The sequence below is a fragment of the Eubalaena glacialis genome, chromosome 7 (genome assembly GCF_028564815.1).
Source record: "Eubalaena glacialis isolate mEubGla1 chromosome 7, mEubGla1.1.hap2.+ XY, whole genome shotgun sequence".
Lineage (NCBI taxonomy): Eukaryota > Metazoa > Chordata > Mammalia > Artiodactyla > Balaenidae > Eubalaena > Eubalaena glacialis.
In genome coordinates, this window is record NC_083722.1 from 14,136,962 (window position 1) to 14,160,387 (window position 23,426).

At 40.2% G+C, this 23,426-nt stretch overlaps 1 protein-coding gene across 2 annotated transcripts; it reads right to left on the reverse strand.

Moving 5' to 3' along the window:
- Positions 1–379: 379 nt before the first annotated feature.
- TPMT (thiopurine S-methyltransferase) lies at positions 380–23,425 on the reverse strand. 2 transcript variants are annotated; one of them, XM_061194849.1, is made up of 10 exons: positions 23,344–23,425; positions 22,836–22,917; positions 18,023–18,206; positions 16,910–17,002; positions 12,716–12,848; positions 9,523–9,575; positions 8,801–8,875; positions 4,339–4,424; positions 1,204–1,248; positions 380–773 (listed from the first exon to the last, which is right to left on the reverse strand). In XM_061194849.1, the coding sequence occupies exons 3-10, from the start codon at positions 18,160–18,162 to the stop codon at positions 661–663; spliced, it is 738 nt and encodes a 245-aa protein (XP_061050832.1). In that variant the 5' UTR covers positions 18,163–18,206; positions 22,836–22,917; positions 23,344–23,425; the 3' UTR covers positions 380–660. The 2 variants fall into 2 exon arrangements, with proteins under 2 accessions (XP_061050832.1, XP_061050831.1); XM_061194848.1 differs by lacking the exons at positions 380–773; positions 1,204–1,248 and adding an exon at positions 1,411–1,520.
- Position 23,426: the final 1 nt, after the last annotated feature.

Genomic DNA, 23,426 nt, shown 5'->3' on the forward strand with positions numbered 1-23,426 from the left:
TTATCATTTAAACAAGATTAAATTACGAGAAACAAAAAACTGCCAAACACAGAAAACAACTTTGAAAAATAATTTCTTTTTACAGTTTGGGAAAAATATTTTTTCCATATAGATTGGTTAATTTCATTAATTTAAAAATTTATTTCTTCATTCTGTCACATATAAAATTATGTAAGGAGAAAAAATGTGAAAAGGAGTGCTAGGATTGAGTACAGTATGAGGGTTTATAGTAAAAATTAATGTTTAATATAATGTCTTAGACCACTACCTTTTACCTTGGACCCCATTAAAGTGTTACATTTACCCAATGGTTCTAAATTTCATAAAGAATGCCAATGTTTCTGTCTATTGTATTTAAGTTATATGCATTATATTTCTCTTTTATTCTTTAATTATACAAGTAATACATGCTGATTGTAAAAAATTCTTGCAATCTGTAAGTAAGACACACAGGTATAATCTTTCGCCCCCAATCACACTCTCTTTTCCAAAGTACGTGGTTTTTTCCCTAAAAAGTTATAAGCATTTTTGAGCAAAGATCTGTGATGTGATTTGTGAAGAATTTTTTTCCAAAAGTCATCTATTATATTTTCATGCCTTAGCACAATTTTCAATTGCTCAAAAACATGTTGATATTACTTGCTTCTATTTACGTCTCATTTACTTTTCTATAAATAGATATAACTTTTCAATAAGGTAGTCAATTCCCCAACTTTTATGTCGTTCTTCAAAAGCATCAACCTTCTCCAGACAATGAATATCGCACACTGAACCTGAAACAAAAAGAAAGTGTGACAAGTTAAAACTTTATGAAGAATGCAACCAGTTCTAAAAACATATCAGATGATTTTAAAAAGAGTGTGTACTGAAGATCTTTTCTTTCTTTTTAACGAACACGGGGAAATAAATATTAAGGGTAAAATTTCTGAGCTCTGAATTGTTATTATCACTTATAACTCCTAAGAGCTAAAATAAACATACCATCTCTCTAGAAGAATTCAGATGTCTTTAACATAAGCATACCATTTAGCTAAAAAGTCCTATTACAGAGATGGGTTCCTTTTTTGGATATAATAGTCTCCAATTAAATGGCTTCTGACTTTTAAATTTTATATACTTCTAGATATTAATAGCTTGCTAATAGCTCAAAACAGTTAACTGTTGACTTTATTTCAAAAGTTACAGCACATGTCTGTAACTTACCAAACAATGTTTTAATTTCAGCATCCGGAACATAAAATGGTGGACCTAAGTAAAAGAGAAACATGGTGAAGAATAAATTCTAATAGATCTAATTGTAAAGAGAAATAAATTCTCAGGGCCCACTTCTCAGCTTATTTCCAATGACCTTGGTATACACATTCCATACATAACTCAATTATCCAAATAGGTGAGGATGTGACGGGTTCTTCTGCTTCTTCTTGTGCACATCTGATACCAAAGACTGGCTTACTGAGGGGACTGGTAATGTTAGATGCCCATCTCCAGCTTACATGAGATGGCTGAGTCAGCCTTGGAACCTGGGAACAGGAAAATCAGAGTGGAGTTCATGAACAAATTCCCTTGGGGCTTCCTGCTTCCAGGGTATAGATTTTCTACCACTCCTGTACTTACCCTCATCCTACAAACTCTGCCCACTTTGCTGTGGGCCATTTACTTTAGAAGAAACAGCTTCTGCCCCTTCCTAGAAGGGAATTCTTAGCCTCCACCCCAGACAAGGCCTGTTCTATCTTCCTCCTACAGGCCCTTCCTTAGGCCTACTGTTCAGGAAGGGAACTTACATCACATTCGCAGAGCTGACATCTGTTTCCCTTATTTTCTATTTCCATCTGATTGTCCCAGACTTAATTATGGACACTAGGTCTCATCTTTTAATGAGTTTTTAAGATCTGACTTATTCAAACAGAAAAAAATACTAACACAGATATTTATAAAACAAAGCACTTTTTTAAAAAGGCTCAATTAAAAATCAAATAGGGTATTTTTACAAATTAAAAGTCTATGTACTTGGTTTTCACTTCTTCCTGAAAAGCCACGACTTAAAGATCAGGCTTTGCAACAAAAAGAATAAAACACCTAGGATTAAACCAACCTAAGGAGACAAAAGACCTGTATGCAGAAAACTATAAGACACTGATGAAAGAAATTAAAGATGATACAAATAGATGGAGAGATATACCATGTTCTTGGATTGGAAGAATCAACATTGTGAAAATGACTCTACTACCCAAAGCAATCTACAGATTCAATGCAATCCCTATCAAACTACCACTGGCATTTTTCACAGAACTAGAACAAAAAATTTCACAATTTGTATGGAAACACAAAAGACCCCAAATAGCCAAAACAATCTTGAGAAAGAAAAACTGAGCTGGAGGAATCAGGCTCCCTGACTTCAGACTATATTACAAAGCTACAGTAATCAAGACAGTATGGTAATGGCACAAAAACAGAAATATAGATCAATGGAACAGGATAGAAAGCCCAGAGATAAACCCACGCACATATGGTCACCTTATTTTTGATAAAGGAGGCAAGAATATACAATGGAGAAAAGACAGCCTCTTCAATAAGTGGTGCTGGGAAAACTGGACAGCTACATGTAAAAGAATGAAATTAGAACACTCCCTAACACCATACACAAGAATAAACTCAAAATGGATTAAAGACCTAAATGTAAGGCCAGACACTATAAAACCCTGAGAGGAAAACATAGGCAGAACACTCTATGACATAAATCACAGCAAGATCCTTTTTGACCCACCTCCTAGAGAAATGGAAATAAAAACAAAAATCAACAAATGGGACCTAATGAAACTTAAAAGCTTTTGCACAGCAAAGGAAACCACAAACAAGACGAAAAGACAACCCTCAGTATGGGAGAAAATATTTGCAAATGAAGTAACTGACAAAGGATTAATCTCCAAAATTTACAAGCAGCTCAGGTAGCTCAATATCAAAAAAAACAAACAACTCAATCCAAAAATGGGCAGAAGACCTAAGCAGACATTTCTCCAAAGAAGATATACAGATTGCCAACAAACACATGAAAGAATGCTCCATATCATTAATCATTAGAGAACTGCAAATCAAAACCACAATGAGATATCATCTCACACCAGTCAGAATGAATGGCCATCATCAAAAAATCTACAAACAATAAATGCTGGAGAGGGTGTGGAGAAAAGGGAACCCTCTTGTACTGTTGGTGGGAATGTAAATTGATACAGCCACTATGGAGAACAGTATGGAGGTTCCTTAAAAACCTAAAAATAGAACTACCATACGATCCAGCAATCCCACTACTGGGCCTATACCCTGAGAAAACCATAATTCAAAAAGAGTCATGTACCACAATGTTCATTGCAGCTCTATTTACAATAGCTAGGACATGGAAGCAACCTAAGTGTCCATTGACAGATGAATGGATAAAGAAGATGTGGCACATATATACAATGGAATATTACTCAGCCATAAAAAGAAACGAAATTGAGTTATTTGTAGTGAGATGGATGGACCTAGAGACTGTCATACAGAGTGAAGTAAGTCAGAAAGAGAAAAACAAATACCGTGTGCTAACACATATATATGGAATATTAAAAAAAAATGGTTCTGAAGAACCTAGGGGCAGGACAGGAATAAAGACGCAGACATAGAGAATGGACTTGAGGACACAGCGAGGGGGAAGGGTAAGCTGGGACGAGGTGAGAGAGTGGCATGGACACATATACACTACCAAATGTAAAATAGATAGCTAGTGGGAAGCAGCCACATAGCACAGGGAGATCAGCTCGGTGCTTTGTGTCCACCTAGAGGGGTGGGATAGGGAGGGTGGGAGGGAGATACAAGAGGGAGGAGATATGGGGATATATGTATATGTATAGCTGATTCACTTTGTTATACAGCAGAAACTAACACACCATTGTAAAGCAATTATACTCCAATAAAGATGTTAAAAAAAAAAAAGGTCAGGCTTTAATGTTCAAACACATTTAAATGAATCCAGAAGAAAACATCCCTTTTACACATTCAAAACAAATACAGTTATTTTTAAAATGCAATAAATTATAAAGTTCCAGAAATTAAAAGCAGCAATAGTTTAGAGATTTTCCTGCACACCCCTACCTCCCCACATCCACATCTCACCCCATCCTCCTATGAGGATGTATTTGTAGGCATCAGCCCAATACATCCCATCCCCACCACCATGGATGACACAGACTGCATGTATATCAGCAGTATGCCTCACATGAGATAAATTAGGAGAAAACAATGCTATCCAAGTCATAGAATTAAATCAGAAAACAAGGCAACTGGAAAAAGAACAAGAAACTTTACCTGCATGTTTAGTTGGATCGTAAGAAAAAACAGACAAGAGGTACTGAAACCCAGTTCTTGTCAGGGACAACATTATATCTGCATAGCTGAAAAGAACATAAAAAGGCATGTGTTACATTTCTTTACAAAGAACGAGAGGCAGGGAGGGAAGCCAGCTTTTCCTTTCATCTCTATTACTGAGTTTAACTCTCCTAAAAAATCACATGAAGTAGATTCTCATTCTAAAAAGCTAGAAATGGGCTCAGCTAATGATGTTACCTGCCTAAGCTGGGAAATAGCGAAGGATGGGAATCCAAAGGAGGCCTGGTTCTGGAGCCCATCAGACCAGAAGATGTCAAATTAAGCAGAACAGAGGCTCCTTCCAATGTGATGTGGTCCCCGGAGGCCCATCAGCTTTGAACGTATATTTCCCGAAGCACTGCCAGCTTTGGGGCAGTGGTTCCCAGACCCGGCTGGTATCGAGATTACCTGGGCACCTGCTGGAAGAAGAGATGCCCGAGCTTCATTCATCCCAAGACTGAGTCAGCAGGTTTGCTGTGGGGCCTGGGATGCTGCAGTTTAACAAATATCCTGGGTGATGGGGTCGTCACCGGGGGCACGGGTAAGAGGTACAAAACACAATCCCTTTCCTCTCTTTAGTTGGAGAGAGATAAGACTAATAAACAGGCCAAAATTCAAGGTACTATGACATTACAGTTCTGCAAGGGTGGCATAAACCCTGAGTGCTACGGCAACTATCCTTTGGAGTAAGTGTTCTGAGGAGCAGGTGACGCCACTTCCCAGCCGTGTCTGATGGGTTCAAAGTGGGGACCTGCCCTAACAGGGCCCATCAGCAGACAGACCAGGAGCCAGGCCTGGGTCTGGTACAGAATGATGAGTTGGACCAATCAGATGACTCCGCTGGGAAACTGAGTTAAGAGATCCAAAGAGGAGCTGCTAGTTCGCTGTGGTCATTGGACCAAATGCTGGAGTTTCTGTGCTGGGTGGAGGCTGGAGCTGAGGAGGCTGAGGGCTGTGAGTCAGATGTCTGGGAGCAGGAGTGGGTAAGCAGAGGAAGCTGAGTGCTGATGTAGGAGGGCAGAGGAGACACGCACAGGGAGGTAAGAGGCCATGAGAGACAGACAGGCAGACAGAGGTGGACGAGCTGCACAGCTCTGAGTGAGGAGCCTTGGCTCTTTCCACAGGGCCCGGCTGTGCTGCCATCCCTGTCCAGAGCCCTGGGAGAAATCAGGGAGGCTGTCCTGCATGGGGATTAGGAGTACGGACTCTGCAAGGTCCCCGAGCTCAAAGTCCAGCCCCTCTGCTTACAGGCTATGTAAGCTTGACAAAGTCTTAACCCCTCTGTGCCTCAGTTTCCTCATCTGTAAAATGGGGATAAGACTAGTAACCAGCTCACAGGTGGTTGTGAGAATTCAATGAGTGCACACACATAAAGTGCTTAGAACACTGGTACGTGGTAAATGCTCGGGTCAGTAGCTTATTCCGTTAGCATCCTCAACATAAACTCCCTTAAAACTTGAGCTGGCTTGAGCCGGTCACTCTTCCTTGCAAGTGAAAGAACCAGACCTAAGCAAACTTCTGAGCAGAAACCTTTACTTTTTAACTTTGGATTCTTGTTCTTAAGAAAGGAGGGACTTGCTGTCCTGATGAAGCGATCAGTCAGACAGGTTTGGCAGGGTTTCAGAGGACTCACAGGCATCCTTCCTCTTGGAATGCGGACTTTCTCTCTCAACCAGTCTCAAAAAATTCAGAAAAATGAGAGGTATGATTGATGGTAGGCAAGAAACCTGAGAGTCACAGCAGAGACCACATCATTTTTCGCCCATGTGTAATCTCAGCAGGAAGACACCCTGTACTGATGGCAGGACTGGGAAAAAGCACTAAGTACCTTAAATGCTAAGATAAAGTCATTTATCTTCCTAATGGCTCAAAATAAGCAGTTATTCTGGAAACAAAGGTCAGTGTTCTCTGGCATTCTTGGGGCTGTGACAAGACACACACACACACACACACACACACACACACACGGGCCTGGAAGGGGAGGAAAGAGAATAGGGGGATCAGGAAGACAGAGTCTGTGACCAAACTAGAACTAGAGTCTCCAAGAGCTCTGGAGGGGCCTCAAGACTCTTTCTTACCATGAACTAAACAGTTCAGAGGCCACTTAGATGGCCTTTATTTCTAGGACAGAGGAGGCGATGGTGGCTGGTGGGAAACAGTGTATTTTCCTTGCTTTGAGTCAGGTTTGTTTTCACTCATTTACTCAACAAATATTTATTAAGCTCCTACTATGTGCTAAAATTTTATATACATATATATTTATATTTATAATTATGTCAGATTATATCATTATCTATAAAAATTAAGCCAGATGGTGGAGAAATAACTGAACACAAGGTGCACGGTCTGTAGAGTGAGCTTTGTGATTTCGGGTTTGCTCCCCACCGCCTTGTGGATCTGAGCGACGCAACCAAAGCCTGCAGAGAGACTAACCTCGAGGAAGAGGGAGCGGGGAACACCTACAATCTTAGACAGTCAGCAGAACTGAGTTGAGTGTATAAATGTGGTGTTTTATGGAGACGCAGAAGTCACAGGTGATACTTTTGAGTTGAAGACGGACACTGATGTCACACGGGAAATGCCGAGCAGACACCGGATATGGGATGTGGGTGTTTGGGAGAAAGAACAGAGCTGGAAATACAGAAACAATAAGGGCCAATACCATGTGCGACTTGTTCAGTTATTTCCCCAACATCATGTGTGTTTAGACATAGTAGGAACTTAATGTGTATTTGTTGAATACCAGAACGAAAGTAATAGAAGAACTGAAGCAATCTTTGAAGGAGCAAGTACAGGAGAGAGGACGGCACAGCCTCGCTGAGGATGGTCCCTCTGGGAATGATGACTTCTAGGCATGTGAGGAAGGTGAGGGTCCCAGAGAAGAGAGAAAGGAGGAATGGTGTCAGAAAGAAAAGGGGAAAAGGAGTGTGAATTATCACCAGAGGAAAATATATATTAAGAGGATGTGGGACTTCCCTGGTGGTGCACTGGTTAAGAATCCACCTGCCAATGCAGGGGACACGGGTTCGAGCCCTGGTCCAGGAAGATCCCACATGCCGGGGAGCAACTAAGCCCATGCGCCACAACTACTGAGCCCACGTGCCATAACTACTGAAGCCCGCACGTCTAGAGCCCGTGCTCCGCAACAAGAGAAGCCACCACAAGGAGAAGCCCGTGCACCACAAGGAAGAGTAGCCTCCGCTCACCGCAACTAGAGAAAGCCCTTGCGCAGCAACGAAGACCCAGTGCAGCCAAAAATATATAAAATTAAATCTTTTTCAAAAAAAAAAAAAGAGGATGTGGCAATGTCTAATTAAAATAAGATTAGGTTTGGCAACAAGCCTTACTCACCAAACAATTCTTTTTTTTTTGGCCCGCGTGCAGCATGCGGGATCGTAGTTCCCCAACCAGGTATTGAACCCCCTGCGCCCCCTGCCGTGGAAGCTCGGAGTCTTAACCACCGAACTGCCAGGGAAGTCCCAAGCAATTCATTTTTAAAAAGGGAAATTTCATTTCACTGATGTGTTGAGTCTGCCTCCATACAACTAAGTAGTTCAGTATTTATGTGTTACACCCAAGTAAGTCTGTGAATGATATTTGGGTTGGAAAGTACGCAGGAGGGGTCACATTTTACTCAGTATACTTTCTCATATTTTAATTTTATTTTCTAATAAGACCAGGTACAAAAGAATGGTCACCCAAAATATCTAGATCAAAAGCTCTAATACAATAGCAGCTAATATTTAAACAGTCATTTAGGGTCAACATGGTACTTGTTACACGTGTCATTTCTTTTCATTCCCACAACAACCGTGTGAGGGGGCCTAGTCATGGGCGTGACTTTAAAGCCAAAGTCCGTGGGTCTGAATCTCAATTCTGTCACGTACTTGCTGCCGCTCTGCTGCCACTTAACCTCTTTGACCTTAGTTTCCTCATCTGTAAAATGGGAATAATGATAGCCTAATACCTCACAGGGTTGCTTGGTGGATAAACTGTGTTCTTTCACATAAGGTATTTTAAGAAAGCCTGGCACATGGCAAGAGCTGAACAGGTATTACCTGGTACTCTCAATGGAGGTGGTGAGGGTGGTATTAGTAGAAAAATTACAGTTTTGCAGAGGAGTAAACTAAGGCGTAGAGAAGCTGAATTCTTTGACCAGGGCCACACAGCTTAGAAGTGACAGAACCACAAGCCTTGCACCCATGTCCCCGTGGCCAAATCCTATACTTTTTAGACCAAGATGCTATTGGATATAGGTCTTCTAATTCCAAATACAATAAGCTATTTCAAACTAGTAGAAGTCTAGTAATCTTCTGGAAACCAGAAAAAGTACAATATACTAAATTAAGGAGGCTAAAAAAGGGGAAAAAAACAACATAATTAAAGGAGCCAAATCACTAACCGTTTGCGATCACCTGGATTAACAGCGACTAATGCTCCTCTATCCCAAATTCTGTCAAATTTGCCAATATTTGCTCTACCAGAAAGAAAAAGATAAAAAAATTTATGTAAGAAAAATAAAATCTTTAACAAGACAGTGTTCCCCATGGCACATGTCAGAACCTCACCAGCTGTTAAGGAACTGGGATCTCACATCTGCTTTCCCTCAGAGTCTCTAGGGATGTGCTGGTGTGTGTGTGTGTGTGTGTGTGTGTGTAGCTGTCCATCTCCTCCTAGTTCTAGGAGCTGGTGGCAGCAGCTTGGACTTGGGGGCACAAAGGAGGAACAAGGGACAGTTTGAGACAACTCTCCTCCCAGCCCCTGGAACAGGTATCAGGGACTTTTAGGAGATGAGCTCTCACCTCCGTCCACACCCTGAAATGCATTTCTGTTACAGACACAGGTGTGAAGTGGAAGACACTTTCTTGCTCTCCCCTCCTTTTCCCTACCTTCCTAGGGTCATAATAATTTTTCCAGAGCTTAGCAGCTACCCAAGGGCAAAGATATCAACTGGGCAGACATATAGGCTGCAGTTAAAAATAACTGCAGAACAGAGACTCAAATCAGTGCTTCATGGGTGCTACTGCAAGGGGATGAGAGTGATAAAAAGACCCTCAGCCCACCCCAGCATTGCCTAGCAAACACTCAAGTTTTTAAAAGTGCAGAGGTAGACATCAGTCCTACCTGGGAAGATCAAAAAGACTGCAACAGTACAACGAGATGTTCCCTGAAGAACTCTGCAATGAAAAAGTCAAGAAAAAAAAAATTCCACTTCATTAGGAGGTACTTGAATGGTCAAGGGAAAAAAAAGAGGGGCAAAGCAGCGCATGGGTGGTAGAGAAAGAATGTGTAATTAAACATAAAGAACATAATTTCACAGCAAATAATTTTTTTAGACATCTTACTTTAAATTTTTATTTTTTGGGGACTTCCCTGGTGGTCCAGTGGCTAAGACTCCGCACTCCCAGTGCAGGGGGCCCGGGTTCGATCCCTGGTCAGGGAACTAGATCCCACATGCTGCAACTAAGAGTTCACATGCTGCAACTAAAGATCCTGCATGCCGCAACTAAGACCCGATGCAGCCAAATAAATAAATAACATATTTTAAAAAAACACTAATCTATAAAAAAAAATTTTTTTATTTTTTTAATTTTGAAATAAATATGGACCATGCTGCAGAGAATGTATAGAATAAAGAAAAAACCTGCATGCCACCCTCTGAACACAGTGATTTTAATCATTTTGGTGAATTCCTCTCCATCTTTCCCCCCTCACTTCCTGCACCTTGCAACCTATGCAAATATTTTTTTAACTGAAAATAAAATACAATTTTACTGAAAATAATTTTTAATGGGACTTTTTAAAATTAAAAACCTGTATGGGGTTCTTTTGGATCAACTCAAAAAGGAAAATCAGATTGGTTAATCCTGAATATCAGTTAACTATTACTCATTTTGGAGCTTGTTATATTTTAGCAATGTTTACTTTAGCAAAATCCTAATATTTTGACCCCCTAATGACAAGTATACACATCAATCAATTACCAGGCAGACTGAGAGAGAAAGGGCAGACATTTTAAGAGTTACTCATGAAAAGTGCAGTTGCATTGACTCCCCAATGTCCTCTCTTTCATCCACTGACTGATGAGCATTTATTTCCTGAGCACCTTGTAGACAGGACTAGCCCAAGTTCTAGATACTGCAGTGAATTTGACAGTCTCTGACCCCAGTGAGGACACCCCGGTGGAGCAGAGAGGTGTGGGAACAAAGAACCATCACGGTACAGAATGGTCTGTACTGTTCTGGTTGTGTGCCCAGGACTGTGGGAACAGAGCAGACAGAGCAGGGAACTCACTGCCCGAGCACCAGGAAAGGCGGGACAAAAGGTGGCCGAAGAACTGGCTGGATGCATCTGCTGACATCACGGGTGTGGGACGTGAGAAGTCTGGGAGGTGGGGGGAGGAGCAGGGTAGGAGATGTACTTCAGGATGTGAAAATGTTGGATTTTATTCTGAAATAAGGTGCAACAGAGGTGGGCGGGTCTTTGAAGACCAGTCTGGAAGCACAGTGGGGGTCAGCCCTGAGAGGAAGGGGCCTGGAGGCAGGGAGAACAGCCCGTGGAGCTTAACTTTGGCTGCAGATTGGAATCACCTAGGAGCTTTAAATAGACCTGATGCCAGGCCCCATCTCTAGAGGTTCTGACTGAATTAGCTGGAGGCAAGGCCTTGGCACTAGGAATTTTAAAAGATCCACAGATAATTTCAAATGTGCCACCAGGGCTGAGAATCACTGCTCCAAGGAGTCTGGAAGAGGACTAGCCTCTCCGGACTGAGCAAACAGGAATTCTTAGATGATCTAAGAATGGAGTGGGAGGAAGCTGTAAAATAAAGTCCTATCAAGTTTCCTAGTGACCTGAGCAATTAATTTCAATATTTAGAAAAGAGAGTGTTTTGCGAGAGACCAAATGTACAGACAGATGGTGGCCAGACCACATCTGGTAAGAGAGCTCGGACCCATAACCTCTGCAGCAACTAGCCAGGGAAGCCTAACCACAGCCTTGCAGGACGTGGTCAATGACTGCCAGTCTCCCTGATTTTTATGCCTCCCCTCCACCCCTACTCCTCTCTTCTAGCTCAAAATCAAATATGCTTCCCAAACCAATCACAAGGGATGCCTCTTCTAGTTAGCCAACAGCACCAGAAGCCTTCGCATTTCTCTCTAGAAAGCTTTCCCACCCCCCTGCCAGGCTTTGAGCCTCTGACAAATGCAATTGGCGACTCCCTCTGAATTGACAGGCCTCTGCTTGTTCTCATTTGGGTGGTTTCTGTTTATTTCCACATTATTACCCCAAGCTAGCGAAGCAGTTCCACTGGATCATTCTGGTCGCAGGAGGAGGACAACTCCCAAATCTATCATTTCCAGCCCAAATGCTTGGCGCATGCTTCAGAGACGTTTGCCAGTTACCCCTTTATCATGCCACAGGTCTCTTAAACTCATCTCCAGAACAAAACTCATTTTCTCTGCTCCTCAACTTGCTTCTCCTTTATTCTCTGCCATCCAACCAGTCATCTGAGCTGGAAATGTGAACTCACCACCCCCTGGATTCCCACTCAATTAATCACTAAATCCTCCCAGTTTGACACCCTAAACATCGTTTTAATCTATCTGTTTTTCTAAGTGCCCCATCACTCTCCTGGTGCAGCCCTTCAGGATCTCTTTCCTGGACCACTGCTCACAACCTCCTATCTGGTCTCTTTGTCAGGAGGCTACTGCCCTTCAAACTCACTTCCCTTGAGGCCACAAGGGTGGTTGGTCACAAAAGAAAATCTGGCTGTGTCACGTTCAGGTACCAGCTTTACAGGACATCTGGACTGGATGACCTGACTCTCTGCCTGTCCTAGCCCTGTCACCACACTTCAGGAAGCCCCCCCAGGCTGGGTTAGGAAACATTCCTCTCTGTTCCCTTAATACCCCGTGTCATTACACTTAGCTCCGTGTATGACAAATAGCCTCCTCTGTTTCTCTTCTCTCCTAAGCTAAGCGATTCTTTAGGGCAGGGACTGTGTTTTCATCTCTGCAGTGTCTTATGCTGGGTGTGGCACAAGACAGGTTCTCAGAAACACCTGTTTATAAATTAAAAATCAAACAAACCCAAACCAAAAACACGACAAATAAGCTTTGACCTTGGCTTTTATATATATTTGTTCACATCTAGCTACTGTCTATCTTTTTACGCTCCTTACACTATATAATATCGAGGTGAATCTGGTGATAAAGTGGGGTCATCTGACACTTGTATAGTATCCTCACTTACTCATGCTGAGAAAAACCTTCTTCTGGGGGTATGGAAATAACTATTTACCAAAATCAAAACACACCTTGAATACTTTGGCTCCAGGAATTTCCATAATTTGTTCTTCTGAGTAAGAAAGATTCTGCTCCGTAAAAAATTCCCGTATCCCAAGTTCACTGATTTCCACACCAACTACACTGTGTCCTCGGTCTGCAAACCTGCATAAAATCATATAATTACACTTAAATTTTTATTTCAAATACAGTACTAAGTAAAAGGATATATACCAATAAGCATACATTCTCCTGAATTTTAAGGGATTTATTTGAATTCAGACTCACAACGTTTCACAGAACATGTAGATACACAGAAAGTGGATCTATATATTCTCAAACCTTATGCTATGTGGAATTCTGAAAAAATGATTTATATGACCTTAGGAAAAATTTAAAAGTTTGGAAAATTATACCTTAACATGTTGATTTACTACAAATGGATTTGATTGGAAGAGTTTCTGATTTAAAAGCATCCTATGAATTAGATATGCTTTTCAAGTTCTCTAAATCAGCTATGTCCATTAAAACTTTCAGTGATGATGGAAAAGTCTATACCTGTGTTGTCCAATCCAGCAGCCACTAACCACATAGGCTATTGAGACGTGGCTCGTGTGACTTAGTTTAAACAGCCACATGGGGCTGGTAGATACCGTACTGGAGCACTTGGCTCTAGAACATTAGCATCCATTTCTATAATAATCTTATAATTTCCACTTACTTACACTAAACCCTATCCAGAAATTTATTTGATTACCATATGCAAAAGCTTACCAGTATTTTTCTGGTAAGCTTTATAATTACAGAATTCAGTCTTGGGATCTTGGACTTCAAAGGAAACAGCACTAGTGGCACAAATACCCAGGTACAGTATTGATTTTATGTTACATTAAGTAAACACATAAGTCAGTTATGCAACATGTGCATTTTTTAAAAATCACACACCATGCAAAATCATGCAGTAAAAATCATGAGGCTTATGGGGAAAATGGGGGTTGGAGTACACATTAAACAACTTTGTCCTAATGGAGTATATTCAGCCATAAACAATTGAAATCTTGCCATTTATGACAACATGGATGGACTGTGGGGGCATTATGCTAAGTGAAATGAGTCAGACACAGACAAACAGCTTATAATCTCACTTATATGTGGAATCAAAAGAAAACAAAAAACAGAAACAAGCTCATAGATACAGAGACCATATTGGTAGTTGCCAGAGGCTGTGGGTGAGCAATGGGTGAAATGGGTGAAGGAAGTCAAAAGGTACAAATTTTCAGTTATAAAATAAATAAGTCATGGGGATGTAATGTACAACATGGTGACTATAGTTAGTAGCATTGTACTGCATATTTGAAAGTTGCTAAGAGAGTAGATTTTAAAAGTTCTTATCGGGCTTCCCTGGTGGCAGAGTGGTTAGGAATCCACCTGCCAATGCAGGGGACACGGTTCGAGCCCTGGTCCCGGAAGATCCCACATGCCGCAGAGCAACTAAGTCCGTGCGCCACAACTACTGAGCCTGTGCTCTAGAGCCCGCGAGCCACAACTACTGAGCCCGTGTGCTGCAACTACTGAAGCCCGCGTGCCTAGAGCCCATGCTCCGCAACAAGAGAAGCCACTGCAATGAGAAGCCCGCACACCGCAACTAGGAGTGGCCCCCGCTCACTGCAACTAGAGAAAGCCCACATGCAGCAACAAAGACCCAACACAGCCCAAAAATAAATAAATTAAATAAATAAATTAAAAAAAAAAAAAAAGTTCTTATCACACACAACACTATGTAGTTCTGTAACTATGTATTGATTAACTAGATTCATTGGGGTGATCATTTCGCAATATATGTATATACAAATATCAAATCATTATGTTGTACACCTAAAACTAACATAATGTTGTATGTCAATTATACCTTAATTTTTAAAAAGGTTTTTTTTTGAGAAAAAGCTGCTGCACATTTGCCATAACTCATCTCTGTGAATCAGGATTTTCTCAATAATATGCAATTAAACAGTATTTAGAAATAAAATGGATTAAATAGTATTTAAGAAAAAAAAACTTAGTGCCACATTAAAAAGAAAAAAGACAAGGACCTAATAGACATGGTGGCACAGTTTTACATGTTAAATGGTTACAAAATATATAAATACTACAACATGGCACTTTACCTTGAAAGAGACCTGAAGTTTACTTGTAGACTTGTAGGCGTTGGAAGGGCTGCAGCTTTCAAGTTATTGTAAAGTAATGGAAGGGGGATTATTAGCAGTCATGGAAAGTTCCAACACTGGCTGTGGATGGGAGCAAGTGGTTCACAGCACATCGAGGTGAACTGAGGTATCTGGGAGATAGCTGAGGTTTGTGCATGGGTGCATTTTGTCTATTTATACACGGTTTAGTAGAGCTGGGTGTTGTTATCTGCTTTCACCTCATGTTTCTTGCAGACAAAATAATATAAGCACATGTGAAATTCAAACCATGCTCAAATTGTTCCTTAATGTATCAGTGGAGTTAGAATGCAATTAGCATTTTCAGAACAATTGAACAATAGCAGAACTGATGGTACCTATTCCCTACACAAGAGGACACACTTTCAATGTGGTCAGAACATGAACTGTTTATAGTTCTAAAACATACATATTAATAACTTGTCTTTCACATTTCCTGGGAAATTTGTAAGTTAACATACATGGAATATTTTTTTTTATTCTCCATACATTTGTTGAAGTTATAAAATATAATAAAAAAGTTACCCAGACCAGCTGCATGGATTTTTACTTCTACTCAACATATGGAAAAATGAACCATAGCCTACTATAGACTGGCATAGGCTGGATTATACTGGAATATATTGCCCTAAAAGAAAACCAAAACCTAAGGAAATGTCTTAAACATTTTATGTTAATGCTTTTGGGCTTCAGCTCATAGTTTATCTATTCACATCTGATATCTGTATAGACCTTAATACACAAATTTGTTACATAAGTGAAAAATCCTCTAATATAATAACTTTTATACAATTACAGTAGCTTAGTTCTGGCATTTTTATTACAAAGGACTGTAGACCCTAAATCTTCAACAATCACATTTAATTGGCTGTTTCATCATACCATTTTCTAACCTTGTCTCAAAGCCTCTGCTAGAACTAGGTTGTTATCACTTATGACACAGCAATAAGACAACCTGCTCATAGAGTTAATGTTTTTCTTGCAGGTAGTTTGCGAAGTAATTCTTTCTTCTGGTTCAGTGAGTTGGTTAAGATATAATGTTCTCAATTTCGTGGCCACCCTAGAATCTTTAGCCACAGCAGCCACTCACAAATGCTCTCAGCTACAAGTTGAGGGAGCAGGGGGCTGGCTGCAAAAATGCCACCGTCCCCGCTCAGAAATCCACTCCCAATGCACACATGTGCTGTAGTTTGCCCACCTGTATTTATGTAAGGAAGAGAGAATTTTTAAGTTACTATATTTTTCATTTACTAATCATTTTCATATATTTTATTTTTCTTTCCTGCTTGATGATCAAAGTTCTCAACATTCAAGTTTATACATTAATAGTATGTCTTGGCATGTACGATAGCGTCTGTACATTATCATTACAACAAATTCTGTATGGGAAACGATTGCCAGGTTTGTGACTTTAGAGTAACCCATAGTGGCAGTGGCTTGTGAATTAAAGTGAATTCTCTTCACAGAGAATTACTCACAAGAACTACTTCCTTTATCACTGGCTTTATTAGCAATGATTCATGAAAACAAAACCTCCTATGTGCTCGTAGAGGGACGGGAGAGTTGAGTTGAACTGTGGACTATACACGGTTTTGCCAAAAAGCTGTAATTCATTTTGAGCTTTTCTGTCCACCTCTATTTAAAATACCTAAAATTAACTTAGTTACATTCCAAAACCACCTACAAAAACTAAACCATGCACAAAGATGAAGGAAATTTAAGAGGGAAGGCTGGTCCCATCCTCCGCCTCCCCCACCACTTTGGTTGTAGACTAATTCTTTTGCTTAGAAACTCAATACAGAAAGACTAGTTCTCCCCTCTGTTTCTGCACTGTCTTCCTGTTTGAGAGCATTACCTCTACGAACCCATCAGTAACAGTCTACTAAAAATATAGAATCCCTGTGCGTTTCCTGAGAAAGGAATTTTTTAAACTTACATCCTATTATTCACCCAAAGTGTTTATCATCAAGACAAGAAAGTACGTTGATGCTTATCCGCTCATACCATTTCATCTCAACTGCTTTTCCACAAAGAGGAAAAAATACCCTCAGTTGTTTCTCGTCTTTAAGAAAAGTATCCAAATGCTTCTTTAATAGCCTGGGGAGAAAAAAAAATTGTTTTAATTAGCCCAAGACACAGAGGAAAGGACTACAATTTTACAATGCTAAGTACATTTCATGTATTACTCACTTATTATTTCCCAACAACTTTATGAAGTAGGTAACATTATTCATTAAAATCTCCAGTTTATACATGAAGAAACAGGAAGGTTAAGCAACTTGCTCAGTCAGGTAACTAGTGAGCAGTTAATGTGACTCAAACCTGGGGCTTTCCTGATTAGTAATTAAACATAAAAAATTATTTTTTCTTTGGTTGATATGTTTTGAAAATGTATACGTGTGTGTGTGTGTCTTCTAAGGCCAGCTACATGACAGAGAGAACTCATACAATGGTTCTAGGATGATACCCCAACTATTACTTAGTGTGCAAATGTAATAATAATAATGATGTCCCCTGGGCAGTCAGGGTGGCTGCCTGGAAGAAAGAACATCTGTCACGACCACTTTACTCAGCACTGACCCATCTTTATTGCTGCTGCTTCGAAGCCCACTACTACTACTACTATTACATTGCTTAGCATTCAGCTCACTTATTAATTTCTCTCAACTTCTCTTCTTCCACCATATAGCTAATACTTTAACATTTGAACACATGCTATTGGAAAGCAAAGTCAGAACACCACCACTTTTCAGTATAAAGAGATGCCAGCATTAATATAGCTTGAGCATCTGCATATGTATAAACATGTATGCCCAACAAATAAATGTTATAGGGGATTAAAAAAAAGACATATTTCATAAATCTAAGATGTCATCAACTGTAAGTCACGCCATTATTTATACTCCATGGGAAGAAATATCACTGCCAATTCAACTATGACATGCCACAGATGCATCCTGATTTCAGAGATGCTCCAATGTGAAAAACTAAAAATGTGCATCTTAAAATCAAATAATGGGTATCTATATTATTATTTCTATTTCAAAAGTCAGCTTCTGATAGAGCATTTCTGTTATAGACCAACATTTGATATAAAGAAATGTAAACATTTCTTACTGATGTCCTCGTTCTTGGTGAAATGCAATTTTGTGATTCACCCACTTTTCTTGCCATTCTTCCAGAGTTAGCACTCGGTTTTTCTGTACCTCAGTGTCGGGGTACTCTTCAACATCAAGTACTGTTCTTGTATTAGCCATGGTTTTGTAGATAGCTTTGACTCAGAAACAAATGTCTCCAATGCCTAAGTGGAAAATGTTTGCAAGGTTGTCACTTAAGTGCATTTCAATTCTATTGATGAATGAAGTAAAAACTTATTATTCTCAGCAGTACGGCTTTTATTTTATTTTTAATTAATTAATAAATTTATTTTTGGCTGTGTTGGTTCTTTGTTGCTGCTTGCGGGCTTTCTCTAGTTGCAGCAAGCGGGGGCTGCTCTTCGTTGCGGTGTGCGGGCTTCTCACTACAGTGGCTTCTCTTGTTGCGGAGCACGGGCTCTAGGCGCGAGGGCTTCAGTAGCTGTGGTTCACGGGCTCTAGAGCGCAGGCTCAGTAGTTGTGGCACACGGGCTTAGTTGCTCCGCGGCATGTGGGATCTTCCAGACCAGGGCTCGAACCCGTGTGCCCTGCATTGGCAGGCAGATTCTTAACCACCGTGCCACCCGGGAAGTCCCAGCAGTATGGCTTTTAAAAAATATTTCAATATTCACGGAAAAGCTATATAAAAAATTACTTTTCAGTGAGTCTGATGGTAGAGGCACACCTCATAATACACATTAGGAAAGATCTTTAAATAAATTGAATTACATCTTAGAGTAAAAGAATTTAAGTTTAAAAAAAAAAGAGAGAGGACAAAAAAAAAAACAGGCATTATAACTTTTGTAAGCTTAGAATCTTTCCTAGCATCTCACTCTTTAATTTTTAAAATTTCCTTTAATGTTTACTTCCTATTTTTTTAATCAATGTTATAATGCACACAATTCAAAGAGTCCAGCAGAGTGATGAAAGCAGCAGTCCCCATTTCCAATGAGAGACAAACATCTTTAACTCTTTTAGCTGAATCTTGAAATATAACTCAAATAGCATGCTTATTTTGTATCTTCTTAATTTTTTATTTCTAGGAAGCATCTAGAAAAGATAAGCATTTAGTCCTCTTTCAACTTCCCAACACACACACACACCACCTTCTCATTTTTCCTATCCTTTCCATATAGATATAGCATATTCGTGATTAAACATTTCAAGTTCACATTATTATGACTAGGTAAATACTATTCACAGGTAAGCCATATAGAATTCTATGATTACTTTTCCTTTTCTGTACAACTTTTTATTCTATAGTTAATAACTATCTGGCTTTTTCATTTATAAAATTTCCATATATTTATTACTAATTCAACTCTAAGTTCTCCCAATCTCCTGTCAATACACTCTCAATCTCTTCGGTTATCAGATATCCTATCAATGTCATTTCAGAGAAGAGCCTTCTGACCTGGATGCTGTCTTCTACTGGTACACAGCTAGCCTTCTGCGATCTTTCTTTATCACCATCCTGGAGCCTTCCTTCTTATCTTTTGATGAATCTCCTGTTTCCTTTATTGTCTATTTTCCTTTTTTTGGTTACCACCCTTATATTGGTAAAATACAACCTTCGGCAGCTTTCTGAGAAAGAGTGCGTGAGAGAAAGGGTTTTTGGCAATTTTGCGTGTATAAAATGTCTTCACACTATTATTCCCCATCCTCGATGTATAGTTTTGCTGGGTAAGAATTCTTAGTTAGAAAACATTTTCTCTCACAATTCTGAAGAAATCATTCCCTTGCCATCTAGCTTGTAGAGTTACTGCTTAAATTCAAAGACATTTGGATCTTGATATTTTCCATGTGGCCAATATTTTTCTCTCTCTCAAACCTTTTCTTTGCCCCTTAGTTTTTGCAATTTCATAATTCTATGCCTTATCTTGGGTCTACTTTCATCCATCTGGCTGACTTCTTTTAATCTGGAAGCTCATATCCTTCAATTATGGAAAAATTCTTGAATTATTCAGATGATGATTTTGGTCCTTTTTTTCTATTTCTCTTTCTTGGACCCCTTTTTATGTTTGTAGAACCTCCTGACCCAGTGCTCTAAATTTCTCATATTTTTTTCCATTTTCCAACTCTTCATCGTTTTGTCCTATTTTCTGAGAGCCCACCTTATTTTTATCTTTCTACCTTGCTATTTAGTTTTTCTTTTCTGCTCTCAAGTCTTTAATTCTCAAGAGCTCCTTTTTGTTTCTGATGTTCTCTTTTCATTTTATTTTGTTGTTATTTCATGTATAGAATGTATATAATATTTTCCCTTATTTATCTGCATGGTCTGTTACTGAGTCATTTTTTCTGTTGGTTTTGTCTTCTATCTTTCAAACTAGTGACTGTCCTCAAATTCCTAGCAATTCTTATTATCTACTCACATTTAAGAGTCAATACCAAAAAGCTGATTATAAGTTTAAGTTTGTGGATGGGGCTTATTGACTGTAAGTTCACTGTAGGATGATGTGAATAGATATTATTTGGAAACTTAGATGTCATTATCTTTATTTTCTTTGGACTCGTCAGACTTTCCATAGATGGACTTCCCAATTCCCATTGAAAGTTTGAGTCCTTGGGACCATGGTTCTATACTCACATGAGAAAAGGATAAAAGTGGGAAAGGGCCCCAGCATTCAGTTTGCCTGTGTTCAATTAATCCCCATATTTTCAGTATGGTACTCCCATCCCCAACTGTGAACTGTATCTTCCCAGTCCAAAGACTGTACCCTCTCCAGGGAATAAACCCCCCAAAGTCTGCTGGTGTGGTGAGGAAGAGATACTTGGTTGCAGGGAATTGGGAAAGGGATCTGGGGACTTAGCCTTTTAGGAACCAGAATTTCAAGCAATCCTCCTAATTTCAACCATACCCTTCCATCTCCCTGAGGTACCTGGTGCTGCTAATTCCTGAGCATTGGGGGATTCTATAGTGCAATTAGGATTGCTCATTGGCTTTCCCCATTGCTGGTTTAGAATTTAGCTTTCTTCAGTCTGCAAAATCCTTTATCACTCGTCCATCTGCTTTCTAGGTTTCAAATTTTTATTGCTTTTATCTTCTCTTCTGTCTTCCCTTTATGTCTTTAAAAATCCTGCTGTTGTTTTGGTAGAGTTTCAGGAGGAAGCAAAAGTAGATGCACGGATTCAATATCCCGTCTCTACCCCACAAGTTTGCATTTTTAAATAATTTTCTTATAGCTTTTTTTTTTTTGGTATGGGAAAATGCACACAAAGGTGTTGACCTACAGAAAAACACACAACATAAGAGTTGTGGGTTTCAATTTTATTCGGGGACCTTACTGAGGACGATAGCCTGGGAGAGAGCCTTTCAGATACCTCTGAGGAACTGCTCCAAATATATATGTTCCACATTTTTTTTTGACTAGGAAAAACATGTAGTCTAGCATACATCTTGGTAAAAGATTACTGCTAATCACAAAGAATAGATACCTCAAGTTAATGATTTTAGTGATTTCTATGTACAAGAAGATGCAAGAATCTGGGGCCATTGAAATTCTCCCTGAGGCACGCTATCTAGGGGCCATTTATCCAAAACACAGAATGCCTCACCCTTATTTTCCCTCCTGAAGTCCTAAATCGCCTGGGGTACATCACCCTCTGCAGGGGGTTGTGATTTAACCCTTTGTATAACTGGATGATGGGCAACACTCTTTGTTCCTTTTTCCCCCCCCTTTTACAAAGGGAACTGAGAAAAAAGGACATGTGAACATAACTGCAAATCTACCGGAAGGTATGAGGAAAATGTCTGTCCTTTCAACATGAAATTTGTCATGTAAGGACAATACAACACAATAGTTGTAACATATCCTTTGAGTCATGAGTGAAACTAATTTAGTTTGGACTACCAGGCTATTCTTGGTAGAGTTAATTTAAAGATTCATCCATGAATCATTATTCATGGAAAAGCAGTTATTCAAGGAAAAGTTCCCTTTATGGCAAAATTTGGCTTCAGTGTGCTTAGGATTTAAGGGGAAGGCACCTCTCTTGGAATTGGGAACACAAATTCACTTCCCAGCAAACATTTGTTAACAAATGGCTTTTGCAAGGCCCTGACGATGTCAAGAGGTGACGCTCAGGGTTTTCTGAGAGGTCAGAGGGAAGTATCTGATGTATTGGGTATAGAAAAGCAAAAGAGAGTTGCAGTTTTCCCATTTCCACTTTCAGCCAGAAACTTTGGAAGCTGAACTTGAGCCTTCAGAAACAGTTCTCTACTTAAAACAAAAGGGAAGCATAATTTTATCACTGAGCCAGGGCAGCCTGGAATTGTTCAACTCTACCCCTCTTACACAAACTTGAAATATAACTTAACATCATGCATATAACTTAATCACTTCTTAGGTGTTCTCATAGCTTCTCAACCTGTACTTAACTTGTCCACATCCTTTTCTGGAGAAATAAAAAGTTTCTTTATATGGGGGCTTCCGTGGTGGCGCAGTGGTTGAGAATCTGCCTGCCAATGCAGGGGACACGGGTTCGAGCCCTGGTCTGGGAAGATCCCACATGCCGCGGAGCAACTAGGCCCGTGAGCCACAACTACTGAGCCTGCGCGTCTGGAGCCTGTGCTCCACAACAAGAGAGGCCACGATAGTGAGAGGCCCGCGCACCGCGATGAAGAGTGGCCCCCGCTTGCTGCAACTAGAGAAAGCCCTCGCACAGAAACGAAGACCCAACACAGCCAAAAATAAATAAATAATAATAAAATTAAAAAAAAAAAAAGTTTCTTTCTATAAGCAAGATAAAAGTGCAAAATTATAAGAATCAGGAAAGGCAAATTTCACAATCATTCTTACCCATACACAGAAATAGCAGATGTGCTAGTTTGGTCGCCCCAGTTCTCCTTGGGTGGACTCCCAACACTGGTTTCCTCCTCACCTTTTCAAAAAAACATGTGTCTGCTTTAGATTTATTTTAAAATTTTGGTAAATTGAAGAATAACTTCCCTAAAGTGCACAAATTTTAAGAGTATGGCTCAGTGAATTTTTATACATGCATACACCTATGCAATTACCATGGAGCAAGACAATATTTACAGCACCCCAGTTCCCCTCACTGTCCCGGCAAGTATTTCTCTTTTCTTAAAATCAACAATACCCGACAATGCTTTGGGGTCACTTTAACCATGGACTCAGAAAAGTCATTCACTACTTGATCTCGTTATTCCCCGTTCTCACTCGGCTCCCTGAGCCCATTTCAGGGCGCGGATGGCTGGGACGCCCCGCTCCGGAACCCGATCACACACTCACACTTAGCAAACGTCCCATTGGTCATCGCACCCTCTCTGCACCCGGCGGAGCCTACCTTGTGCGCCGTTCGTCGCCTGCTGCTGGTTCTGGCGCTGCCGCGGGCCTCGCCGGCTGGGTTCCTAAGCCCCAGGCTCAGCC

Bases quoted from the DNA above. Each gene is read 5' to 3' on its own strand.
- TPMT (XM_061194849.1), bottom strand. From the start codon at position 18,162: ATGGCTAATACAAGAACAGTACTTGATGTTGAAGAGTACCCCGACACT. The intron at 9,576-12,715 runs GTGTGTTTTGAT...TTTTCATTGCAG, and splicing joins CTGGAGCCAAAGTATTCAAG to AGTTCTTCAGGGAACATCTC. The intron at 8,876-9,522 runs GTAGGACTGATG...TCTTTCTGGTAG, and splicing joins AGTCTTTTTGATCTTCCCAG to AGCAAATATTGGCAAATTTG.